The sequence below is a fragment of the Melanaphis sacchari genome, unplaced genomic scaffold (genome assembly GCF_002803265.2).
Source record: "Melanaphis sacchari strain LSU unplaced genomic scaffold, SCAv2.0 Contig54_pilon_pilon, whole genome shotgun sequence".
Classification (NCBI taxonomy): domain Eukaryota; kingdom Metazoa; phylum Arthropoda; class Insecta; order Hemiptera; family Aphididae; genus Melanaphis; species Melanaphis sacchari.
Genome location: NW_020271380.1, coordinates 1,539,878 through 1,552,817, shown reverse-complemented (window position 1 = coordinate 1,552,817; position 12,940 = coordinate 1,539,878). Strand labels below are relative to the sequence as shown.

Here is a 12,940-nt window from a genome sequence, read left to right as displayed (position 1 = left end):
AACCTCAAAGAGATCTTAGATTTCATGCTAACTATAATCTCCTTGGTCATTTAGATACGCCGATATTAGCGGTAATTTTAAAAACTTGCCCACAAGAATACCTACCTACATAAATTTAATTTGAAATTTATAAAGAGAGTTTAAACACTACAAAATAAAATTTTTAAATTTAGAAAAATTATAAAACATAAGTAAATCCCATGGTTAGATAGTAAAATCTCTAATTTCATTAATTATTATATTTGATTAGATGTTTTAAAAAAGTAGTAACATTTCATCTTATATCCCTTGAATTATTTTTCATCAAATTTTATGATTAATAAATTGTAGGTTTCTAAGTCGTAAGTATAATGCAAATGTGAAATAAGAGAAAAAATAGCATGAAGAAATTATAATATTTGTATCATATTGTATTTATTAGTATTTTAATTTGTATTACACAGTTATGAAATATGTTATAATTTTTCCTCGGCATGAAGGTCATCTGTAATAGGGTGTATTCCTGTACAGTGACATCCTTGTATAAGTATCAAAAGTTTTAATTTCATCCTTGATGTTTGCCATGCATAAAATTTATCCGGATACAATTGGTTCAACTAAAAATTCAAAATATGTTAAATAATCAAATTATATAAGTGTTAATTAATGTATTGTGTATGCACACAGTGTTTGAATTGAAGAGCACAGAGTCGTCAGAATCACCATGCTTTTTAAAAAACATTCATATACACTCCTAATTATATCCTAATCAATAAGATATTTAAAATTTAAATATTCAAATATGCACATTTTTTTTTTACTCTTTTGCATCCCCTATCTAATTTTTTCCTAATTCAAACATTGCGTGCATGGTTTAATGGTTGTATTTTGTTAGTGTAATATTTATTTACAGGTTAAATTTTCAAAACTAATGTGAACAATTTGTTGTATTGCTGGTGGTGGTAAATCTTCTTAATCTTTATCATTCAATCCATGAATAAGATGCAAAACTAAAAATAAAACAATATTAGGACTATTAGGTAAAGTTGTATCAAATTAAGTATATTGAATTTTACTATTTATTTTATTATAAACAATAAGCTAGGTATTTCTGTAAAATAAATACTCAGTCATCAATTAGATTTTCAACCACAGATTGTATATCAGAAATTGGCTGGATAGTGGATGAAAAGTAGTGGTCTAACTATCCCAAAACTTGAAGTGACATATTTGGTACAAGCCAAAAATTTCATAACTGAATAATGCATTTTATTTAATAGCCCAGAAGCTAAATTAAGATTTCCTTGATAATTTATCCAGATTTGCCATTGTGATTCCCAGATCATCAATTGCCAAATTACAATTGGCCAATATACACTGATAGAGTGTGCAATTAATTTGTCTGTAAAATTTAAATATTTTATAAAACCTATAATAATAGATTGTATTATTTTAACAAAAATTTGTAGTTGATTTATAATTCTTTAAAACTATTAAAGAAAAAAATTTTAAATTTTTTTTACTAAAAACATTAGGTAAAATTAATAAGTATTTATTAGTAAAAAATAAAATAGCTTACTTATAAACACTTATGGTTCTTCTGGTTGATGCATATTATTCATGTGTATTGGGAGGTGTTGATGTCTAACTTCTATTTATATAATGTAAACTTTATACTATATTTAATATTTTTAAACACCACCAGTATTTGATCTTTCTATTTATATTATAAATAATTTTGAAAATTGTTTTATAACTTGAACAACGTTTGTAGTTATTATAAAAATTTAAAATTAACAAACAATGTTATAAGTTATAACTAAGCTCACATATGAATGCAATGGGATAAGTAATTGACTAATTGATAAAATTACTTATTACTGAACTACACAAAATTTTTATTTAAATAGGTACTTGAATCATACTGTTTTAAATGCCTTACAGCATACATGTTTAATGTATGATCTAAAATGGAGATTATAACTTAATTTAAATTTAAAGTCTGTGACAAAACCATAAATGTGTGATAAATTGTTAAAATAATAAAGGAGATTGGATTATTTCAAAAATAAAGACCTGGCATTTAAAAAGATTGAGTGATGATCTCAATGAATTTAACCATGAAGCATTAAAGCAGAAGAAACAAAGTCAGATTGAAGCTTAAGGCGATCATCAATTTTGCTTACATATATAAGTATATACATTATTACCTTTTATCGTCGTATTCATCATGGCTAAATTTAGCCATGGTATTCATTATAATATGTTTCATTATTTTGATTTAATGTATTTTTTATACTCTACAAAAAAAAAAAAATGTATAGATAAAAAATGCCACTGAGGTTTAAAATAATTTTAATATCATTATTGAATAACTTTTTCCCTGATAAGTGATTATTGCTGAATTATCCTTGTGACATTGTCGAGTTATTGAATATCATTTTTTTTTATACGTAGATAATGCCAATTCATGATTTAATTTTTTCGTTGTATGAATAATCTACATCGTTTATTACCAAAACGCCAATTTCTCATTTTCATAACAAAAAAATAACAGTCGGTAGTCAGTTAATTTAGTGAACATATGAACGTACACGGACCGAATCACGATGACACGTAAAAAAATATTTTATTAGCATTTATGTATTATGTGTTATTATAAGGTACCTTTAATGTCCAATAACAAATCATATTTCTCACCTTTTTGGAATGAATTAAATGCACTTGCAAGTATATAATATTTTTATATTGTGAATAATATATAATATATATTATTATTTTGTTATATTATTTAGAATATATTTAAATCTTTGAGCTCTAATTGATTTCTTATCACTCGTATAATAGTAATCGATCCATTCACGGCTAAAGTGTGGCCAATGTTCTTCAATTTGGTTTCGGAAATTTGTAATGTACCTACGCGCAGTTACATGTTACTATATTTTTCAATTCCTTTGCGGCTATGAAAGTCCGTAAAAGCGAAAGAAAAATTTAGCCATTACCAAAAGCTTGATTTTAATTTTGGAAATGTATTTTAATTCTTTAGTTACGTAGGAAATGGATTTTTTATTCTTTTGTATTTAAAAAATAGTACCAAATTAATTTTCTTTTTTTATTTTCAAAATTCACTTTTACTTTTGTGTTATTAAAAAAAAAATTCATTTCCAACAATACACAGACAAGGGGCAAACACGTTCAAATATTTTTTCAAAATTAAAATTGGACTTCTAGAAGTAAATTTTTTTTTCTTCCACTTATTGGTCTTGATGCGCAAAAAACGACCCACTTTCAAGTTTAAACAGCCTTTAATTGTTTAAGTTAATAGTCAATACACGCAGGTCTGACGTGTTCCTTAATACACCTACAGCAGCTACTGTTAAGCATTTACGTAGTAGTTTTATTGGTGGTCATGAATTTTTATAATAATATCATGCTTCTTACTTTCTTAGTTCGTATGAGTTATGAATTTTAGAACTTATGATGTTATGATAACGATAGTGCCTTAAAATTTTAATAAATAATATTATGATAGCAGATAATAGATAGATATGAGGACATAATAAAAGTTCTCGCCTCAATTAAATTATACCATTACATTATGATACATAGTGTATTGTATATACGATACGATTTGCAATAGTGCGTCAGGTTAGGTTGGGTATTTGCAAAATATGGAAAACCGAAAAACTATTATTTTTTTTATAATTATTCGTGTCTTGTGCACTGCGCAGAAATCTATCTAAAAGAACATGTGTTACCTTAACGTGATAATTGATCACTTATCATCGACCACAGTTACGATATTACCACGGAATTCTGTGTTAACACTATAATCATATCATACTCTATGGTAATAAACAATAATAATATCGATGTGTCTTTTATAATATCTCACTAATTAGTAATTGTTATTAAAGTAAAATTTCAATCACTCGGAACGTCAGAACCTCAGAACAGTCGGAACTGGGACACAGGCGTACGATCGTCACACGTTCGCACGCCACATGCCGTCCACGATCGTCTTGATATTTAATATATTTTTGTCCGTCATTGCTCTTTATTGAAGTTTGTTGCCTCTTATTCGTGTGCGGGCCTGTGCTCCGCTATGTTCTGACACCGAATAAAAGTTGAATTTTACTTCAAAAGTCTTAGGCCTACGAATATCGACCGATCATGTCCCGGGTCCGCTCGTCGATGGTGTTCGTTCTAGTTGTTGTTCTGACGCTTTTGGCGTCGTTCGTTCAAGTGTCAGCCAGGATACACACCTTGCAGATACACGTAAGTTACTTCGAGTTTCGAGTTTTGTGATATTAATAATCGCAATAACTGTCGGCATTCTTGTTGCTAATGTTGCCATTATTGCGTTCGATTAGGGTGACGATCGGCGGTTCATAGCGTTGTCCACTTTTGGATTTTTCCGTGGTGGACTGTTAGAAGTGGAAATAATAGACTTTTACCTGCCTCCCAACAGCCTACAAGAAACCGTGAGTAAAAAAATTCATATAATAATCGTAAAACTTACAATTTAGACCTATCACACCAGCTGTATTTACTAATTATAATGTTGTACAATGTTCTATTGTAATATCATAATCTGTGTATTTTGGTTTTAGCATGGCTTGCTGCTTGAAAAGTCTATATTTGATGAAGGAAATCCTTATCTTGATTCTCAACAAGAAATTTGTCCAATTGAATCATCTAATATATTTGAAATACGAAAGAATCTGGCAGTTTTTAGGTTTAATTTTCTAAAGAAACTGTAAGTTTTTCTTTTTGATTATTTTAACTTGAAAACATGTTATAGATAACCATATGTTTGAAAGTTATTCATTTTTAACTGAATTTAATATAAATATTTAGTATCCCATTATTAATAACAAAATATTTATGTCTAGTGTTACAGTTAATTGCTCTGATACCATGGAGCCATTTTATTTATTCCAAAATATGGATGACTTCAAAAACCACCAGAATGATATTGAAAATGATGGTATGTACTTAAAATAAAAATAATAATGTAATAATATATTAAATCCGGACTTTTTCAGTTATTATTACGAGTTGTGTCAACAAAACTTTACCAATTACAAATGGCACTCGTCCAGATAATTTTAATATAAAAGTAAGAATAAATAATCATGCAGTTAAAATTTTCGAATAATGTGTTATTTTATTTTTGATTAGTTTGTTGTATACATAAAAACAAAATCAAATGAAGGATTGTATAATTTATATTACCATAACTGTCCGAATTACGCTATGATGCCAAAGTCTAAACAAAGTTTTATGGTAATATACTAATATCATTAAATAAAATATAAAATGTAAATTGTTATTTACGGTTTTTTATAGGTTATTATTAATGAAAGTAATGCTAATGGGAATTATTTATCAGCTGGTGACATGCCATTGCCATCATTGTATTTTTCTATGTCAATTGTATATTTTGTCACTTGCGTATTGTGGATTTATTTCTTATACAGAAGCACGTAAGTCAAATGCATCTCTAATCAATTATAACAATACACTATATTGTAATTTAAAATTTTCTATTAATTGCAGTTATCCTGTCTATAAAATACACTATTTAATGGCTCTATTAGTGTTTTTAAAAGCAGCAACTTTATTTTTTCATGGTTTGAATTTCCATTTCATTCAAGTCAAAGGACAACATATTGCCACATGGGCTTTTGTTTACTATGCGATTCATTTGTATTTAGTTTTCACACATAATTAAGAGCTTATTTTGTTAATAATGTTTTTCTGTTCTAGATTAAAAGGATCAGTTTTATTCATAACAATTGTTCTCATTGGTACTGGTATGACATTTGTCAAACATGTTTTGTCAGATAAGGACAAAAACATCTTTATGATTGTTATACCCTTACAGGTTTGAAGTTTTTTTTTCATATAATTTAATACTTATATTTTAAATATATTAATGTCCAAAGGTATTAGCTAACATAGCCTATGCTATTATTCAAGAATCTGAAGAAGGAGATATGCAGCACAACGCTTGGTTGGATTTATTTTTACTTGTTGATTTCATGTGCTGCGCTGCTATTTTATTCCCTATTCTTTGGTAATGATATCACCATCAGTTATAGATGTATTCAATTTGTCACAATAAAATTTATTTTACTTTATAGGTCTATTCGGCATCTGCAAGAAGCATCACAGACTGATGGCAAAGCAGCAATAAATTTACGCAAACTTAAATTATTTCAACAATTTTATGTTATGTTAGTTTCTTATATTTATTTCACACGCATATTGATATATATGCTTAGAGTGAGTTTTATGTTAATTATTTTTTCTTTAAAAAAATATTTATGATATATTTCATGGAAAAAATAAGTTTCATAATATGAAAATTCAATATTTTACAGATGACAGTTCCATTTCATTTATTATGGCTTAATGAATTCTCTAGAGAAACTGCAACATTTATATTTTTTGTAATGACTGGATATAAATTTCGACCAACTATTGCAAATCCTTATTTCCAAGTGGCATCAGATGTTGACGATGATGACACAGACATTGTGTAAGCTCAAAATACAATTATCACTCCATTCCCCACACTACTGTAATAGGTACACCATAACATTGTTATTTGTTTTTCTGTTGTCACAGAATAAGCCATTTTGGATCTGGCGTAAACAACCGTTCAAGAAAGAAAGCAAACAACACTGGGGAAATTGCTGAGGACGAAATCATGTTAGTGGAGTCATCATCGTGATATAATAAATATTGTGTTTCTATTATACCAAGACTGATCCAATTGATCCATAAACCTTTACTTTGTCTTCTAGTCTTCTAAGAGTAGACAAAACTGTTCATTTGTACTAATTTGTACTCATTTATCGCACAGCGTTTTACTGTTTGTTTAATTATGTAATGAATATAAGTCAATCACTTTGTTACAATCTTGTTTATAGTATGAGGTTTGATTGAATTTTTTTGTAATTTATTAGATTTAAGTTCACGTTCCTTAGGCGTTGTTGCTGTATTATATATTTTATTATGAATATTAACATTGGTGAAATATCAACAATTAATGCAATAGTAAAAAAAAAATATAGGTACATTATTTTATTGTATAAAACAGAACTTTATGTTATATTATTATTAATATGGTGCTTAATCGAATTTAACTAAAACAATTAAATATCTGGTTTGATAAGATAAGAACACAAATATTAGATTTTACGAGTACACATTATTTAAAACCTTTCTATTTGATGTATTTATGCACAAATTGAAAATAATTTTAACTATGTACACGTTAAACTTTTTTGCTGGTAGTTTAATGAATTGAGAAAAGAAAAAAGAAATGAAGAGATGAAGCTAAAACTCCTACTTTGCTGTCTTAGTGGCTTATTTTATAAATGGTTGTTCTAATGATATATAAATAAAATTACTGGTTTACCGGATTTAAAAAGTTTTAATTGGTACTTTTATTTCAGATAAAAATGTAAATATAATGTTAATGTGTCGTTATCTAGTATTTACACAAACAAATGTGTCCAAGATCAAAATTTAGGACAGGTCTGGTCATAAGAATAATTTGTTTAATATAGTTAGTAGTTAAACATTTTTTTTTGAAGAGAATTTTTAACATATTTTTAAAATGTATTTTTTGTTAACAATAGTTTGTAATATCTAGTCATTTATATAAATTAATATTTAACTTTTTATAAACTATAATATGTATTTAAATAAATAAACATAATGGAAGTCTTCTATTTTTGATTCTGGTGAATTTATAAATAAGGTTCGTAGGAACTTGCAAATTATTTAATTAATTTTACTTTTATTTATAGATAGCTAATTGTGCACGGCACAAAATATGATCGACATACAGTCATACAGATAGGTAGGTACTGAGTACACCGATGTATTCACATTTCAAATTCAGCATTTAGTTTTGGTGTATTTAATACAAAAATAATTGTCTTTGACTTTAAAATACATATATTGGGTGCATATTATAAGGATTCAAAATTAGGGCAGTTCAAAGCCAAAAAAGGCTTAATTCAGCTTGCTAGAGTTTGTGATTCAGGTACCTACTATAAAAATGCATTATTATTATCTTGTGTAAATTTCATTGTTTTATTTATTAATATTTGATTTAAATCGTTCATAAACAGTATAAACAACAATGTGATAAATGACCACCTTGGAGCAAATCGGAAATTATAATTATTATACTGTCATTCAATTTTTTTGTGTAATCATAATTATAATTTTCGAAAATTTTACAATAAAAGGTCTCGAAAAACGATTTTTTTTTTTAAAACCACGTTTCATATAACATCTAAGTGAAGGAATAAGTTTTGAATTTCGAAATTTCGTATCCATCATCATTATGGATCATAGATAATATAATGCCAGAAAACTATGAGTACCTACCTACGTATAAAAAAAAATGAAAATGTATGCAATTTTTTTTTATTTTATGACCCACGTTCACCTGATGATATATTTTTATTAAAAAACTTAGTATTTTCACTTTTTTTTTGGTAAAAGGATGTTGAAAAAGACGTTAGATTTAGGTTAGAATGTTTGGTACACTGTCACTCTACATGTATTATGTAATTATAATTATGATTTAACCCTTGGACAGTGTATATAATATTTTCACAAATGTTGAATATTTTTCAATTTAAAATATGATATTTTGAATAATTTAAATGCCCACTGTTTCGTAAAAGCAAAGAAAAACATTATTACGCACTTGTTTCATGTGGAATTTAAGTAGGTACTTAGGTAAAGCAGACCTAGTTATCAAGTTATTTTTCTTTACGTGTTTGGACATGCTCAGGAATTTAAAAAATGTGTTGACAGATTGTGAGCTTTAATAATGAGAAATAAATTACACCGTCAATATTATATCATCGCAAGATTTATTTTTTAATGTTCATATTTACAAAAGTTTAACATCGATTTTTTTTTTGTACAAAAACATGGTAAACAAATTACAAAAAACTATATCTTACTTTAAATTTTAAAATATTAGCTATTTATTTTTTGTTGTTATTATTTAACTGTATACCTATCCATTCGTAAAAGTAGAGTAAAAAAAATTATACAATAATTTCATTGGAAAACGATAAAAAAAAAGTTATATAAAAATAAGAAAAGTTATTGAAAACAGTCTTTGCATTTAAGTAAATGGCAGGAATAAATATTTTTTATTTATCAATGATAACATGAAATTACATCTTAATTATTATAATATATTATATATAGTACAAAATACACATCATTCTATAGCTGAAAACCGCTGACTCCAATAAGCCACGACCAGGTACATAGGAAAGGTTGTGTACCGATTTGTGGTTTACGAAAGTCGAACGACTCAGTAAATACTATACAGTCATTCTGATATTTTTTTTTTTTTTACACGATTTAATTATTTACAGTAATATTATATAATATATCTAATACGTAAGTAGTTATACGATTCGTCACAATACGTAAAGTTAGTGTTTGTTTAAATTAATAATAATTTATACACAATATAAACCCATATACGTATAAAGAGGCATAGGTACAATAAAATATTAGGTATACCTACGCGTAGAAAACATAGTGAGCAAATTACAATGACGATTGCACGCGATTAAAATTTGATTTTTCGTTTTTAAGTATGGCAACGCTTACGTTCGACTTATTATTATACTATACGCTTAAATCGGCTCGATTTGAACATTTTCACTAAAAAAAAATGAACACTATCCGTTATAATATATATATCCGGTAGGTATACATAAAAAATTTATAATTATCACAATTTCGTTATAAAACTATATCTACCTTTGATTATGTCGCCGTTTCGAGAATATAATATAATATAATATAATATAATATAATATAATATATTGTATACACGTAAAATAATTAGTCTAATTGCTATAAATTAATCTATTTTATTACATGGTAAAACATGGTAAAACGAGGGGCAAAACGCGACAACCGCCGAAAGGGTGCGCGCGGCGACCACGACGCCGTTCGAAACGGGTCGCGGAGTGCAAGTGCGATTTGACTATAAATTATTGTGTGGCGCGCACAGGCGCACAGCACCCTTTGGACGGCCGTGGCCGTTTGGACAGCGGATTTCGGCCACCGCGCGCGGCCGTCACCATCACAGCCTGAGTTCGGCCTCCGCCGCCTGGTGGTGCCTCTGCCGGGCCGACGTGGAGGCGGCCGAGTGTAGCGGCGATATGGACGGCGACCGGTTGGCCAGCGGCGACAGGGACGGCGAGAAGGACGGCGACATGGCCACCGACTGGCTGAATCCCGGGCTGGTCTCGTGACTGATCGGCGACCGGGGCACTAGCAGCATGGGCGGCGGCACGGCCTGGTGGTGATGGTTGTGGTGGTGGTGATGGTGGTGGTGCTGCTGCGAAACGCCCGACTGCCGCGACGAGGACAGGGCCCTGGGCGCCATGTTGGTCAACAGTGGCGGGGGCGGGGGCGGCGCGCTCTTTTGCTGCTGCTGTTGATTAGGAACGTTGGACTTCTTGCCGGAAGCGCTTTTGACGCCGCCGCCCGCGCCGCTACCTCCGCTCGTGGACGCGGCGCCGCTGTTGGAGCTCTTCACCGAGTTGGCGTCGTCCTTTAGCCGGGCGATCTCGTTGAACACGTGCGCCAGTGGCTGGTATTGCGGGCCCCAGTCCAACAGGTAGTCCCAGTTGTAACTGCCGGTCAGCTCCTCTTCGCTGTGCACGATCGAGCTGAGCGACCCGACCATGGACGGCTGAGGGGGCGGGACCTTTGAGCCCGAGTAAACGGTGCTGTTCGACGACTTCCCGCCGCCCCCACCGCCGCCGTCTTCTTCGCCGCAGCCGGACCCGCCGACCGTGCCGGTTCCGGTGCCGCCGCCGCCGCGTTCGCTGCCCACGTCGCTGAGTTTGGCGTATATCATGTTGGTTATGTCACCGTCGGTGGCCTCGTCCTCATCGTACATGTCGATGTTCTCCATCGGCCTGCGGTGCCGTCTGGACGACGATAGCCGTCGGTTTTCCTCGGGCAGGTGTGGCGGTACCTGTTGCACCACCGTTTGCGCGTCCACAATGCCCAGCCGAGCCAGGTACTCTTGCGTGTTGCGTGCCGCAGTCACCTCGGACAGCTCGTCCGCGTTTTGCCGCTCGTTGATCATTCTGATTTCCTCGTCTTCCACGTCGTCTTCGGCCGACCCCCGGCCGCTGGAACCCGATTTCTCCGAACCCGACAGGTCTGACGTGGTGGCCGCCCCGGAATTGGTGGTGCTGCTGTTGTTTCGGTACGTCGGTATTTCGTCGTACTTGGGCGGCGCGAACTGGCCGACCACCTGCGGGCCACCCACGCCCCTTATTGGTATGGTGTCAAAAGCGCCGGGGTCCACGTACGTGTTGTCGGTTCGCTGGTGTCCGCTCAGCTCGGGTTTGTTGATGTTTCGGTGCTGCTTGTTCTTGAGATGAAAGTAGAACATGATGCCTCCAAGCAGCAGGACTACCAGTAAAATTACCGACAGGATGCCGATAATCCAGTCTACTAAGCTTCCACCGGAAGCGCCCGCCACGTTTTGGCCGTTGCCGCCGCCACCTATGCCGTTGCCAGACGAACTACTGCTAGCAAGGTTCAGGCCGGGTTGTGACATAGGGTCGAACGATATCTCGACCACGCTGACGTTAGTCAGCGAACCTTGTTTGCCCGAACTGGCTGTCACCACGAGGCTTATGTCCTGCGTCGCGTCAAAGTTTCCATCGATCTTCTTCTTCACGATTATTGCCCCTGTCGTCCGATTTACTTTGAAGTACGCGTTTTGTGTGGTCAAATGGTATACAACCCGTCCCTCCGGTCCTTTGTCTCTGTCTGTGGCCGACACGTGTCCGATTACGTAGCCCACGGGCAAGTCAACTGTGTTTACCATAAACTTGAAAGTCCGCTCGATAAATTGCGGCGCGAACTCGTCCTTACCTTCGATCTCGATTTTCACACGGACCTTGGCGTTTTTGTCACCAGCATCGCTGGCGATTATCGTAAAAGTGTACTTGCTCCTTACTTCGTAATCGAACACAGCGTTGGTTGTAACTAGGCCCGACGACGCGTCTATCTTGAACATTTTCCACGAATCGTCAGCACCCGAATAACTGGCCGACGACGCGATTGAATAATTGAGTTGTCCATAATAACCGCGGTCTGCGTCCGTTGCCTTAGCTGTGAACACCAGCGCGCCGATTGGCTCGTTTTCGCCCACAAATTCTAAGTATTCCGAGACGGGGAATCGTGGAGTATTGTCGTTAATGTCTTCCAACTGTATTTTGAGCAATTTCACTGTGGCTAGTTGCTGATCCGGCGATTTTGCATTGTCTTGAGCTTTGATTATTAGATTGTGTTCGGAAACATCCAAGTCACAATCTAACACCGACTTGACATATACGTCACCGGTGTTTCGGTCGATATCGAAGTAATTTTTGCTGTTACCCGAAGTTATCTCATATGAAATTTCCGAGTTCGGTGGCATGTCCAAATCGTTGGCGACCATTCGGACGATCGAGTGTCCGATGGGTGTGTTTTCTGGCAAAGACAAAAGACTTTGTTGTTCGTTCACCACGAACTGAGGTGCATTGTCGTTGGCGTCGTCCACAATTACGTGGACAAATACGTATGAACTGTTCACGCTGTCTGTGATCTTGAGTGAATATATATCGCGTGTTTCTCGGTCCAGATGCTTTTTTACGAAAAGTTCACCGGTTGGACTTATGAGATCAAAATTTTTCTCATCGTCACCTTCGACGATTTTAAACTGTGCTGAGCTATCTGCTGTATAACTAGGCAACAATTTCAAAAACGATTCTCCCAAAACAATGTCCTCCCGAACCGATACTCTAAAGGATTAAAAAAATACACAAGAAATTAGTAAAATGCATAGATATTATTTTCGTTATGACGGGATCTTGTGAATTGTGGA

At 33.5% G+C, this 12,940-nt stretch overlaps 2 protein-coding genes and 1 long non-coding RNA gene across 6 annotated transcripts in view; 1 reads left to right on the top strand and 2 right to left on the bottom strand.

Moving 5' to 3' along the window:
* Positions 1-395: 395 nt before the first annotated feature.
* LOC112599683 lies at positions 396-2,290 on the bottom strand. Of its 3 annotated transcripts, XR_003114956.1 has the most exons (5): positions 2,190-2,290; positions 1,559-1,630; positions 1,106-1,381; positions 891-989; positions 396-596 (listed from the first exon to the last, which is right to left on the bottom strand). It is a non-coding gene; the product is annotated as an uncharacterized LOC112599683 (long non-coding RNA). The 3 variants fall into 3 exon arrangements; XR_003114957.1 differs by lacking the exon at positions 2,190-2,290 and having other exon boundaries at positions 1,056-1,381; positions 1,559-1,694; XR_003114955.1 differs by lacking the exon at positions 2,190-2,290 and having other exon boundaries at positions 1,559-1,694.
* Positions 2,291-2,449: 159 nt separating this feature from the next.
* Positions 2,450-7,029, top strand: LOC112599680 (protein GPR107). 2 transcript variants are annotated; one of them, XM_025346694.1, is made up of 15 exons: positions 2,450-2,595; positions 3,711-3,829; positions 3,897-4,257; positions 4,353-4,463; positions 4,593-4,738; positions 4,875-4,969; positions 5,028-5,101; positions 5,164-5,268; positions 5,332-5,468; positions 5,542-5,691; positions 5,752-5,869; positions 5,931-6,061; positions 6,129-6,270; positions 6,369-6,526; positions 6,616-6,721. In XM_025346694.1, the coding sequence occupies exons 3-15, from the start codon at positions 4,153-4,155 to the stop codon at positions 6,719-6,721; spliced, it is 1,578 nt and encodes a 525-aa protein (XP_025202479.1). In that variant the 5' UTR covers positions 2,450-2,595; positions 3,711-3,829; positions 3,897-4,152. The 2 variants fall into 2 exon arrangements, with proteins under 2 accessions (XP_025202479.1, XP_025202480.1); XM_025346695.1 differs by lacking the exons at positions 2,450-2,595; positions 3,711-3,829 and having other exon boundaries at positions 4,153-4,257; positions 6,616-7,029.
* Positions 7,030-9,929: 2,900 nt separating this feature from the next.
* The window catches only part of LOC112599645 (protein dachsous), a gene marked incomplete at its 5' end in the record, with an annotated part of 126,227 nt that continues 123,216 nt past the window's right edge, over positions 9,930-12,940 (bottom strand). Inside the window, 1 exon segment of the mRNA XM_025346632.1 lies at positions 9,930-12,857. Coding sequence (XP_025202417.1) covers positions 10,130-12,857 — 2,728 coding nt within the window. The 3' untranslated portion in view covers positions 9,930-10,129.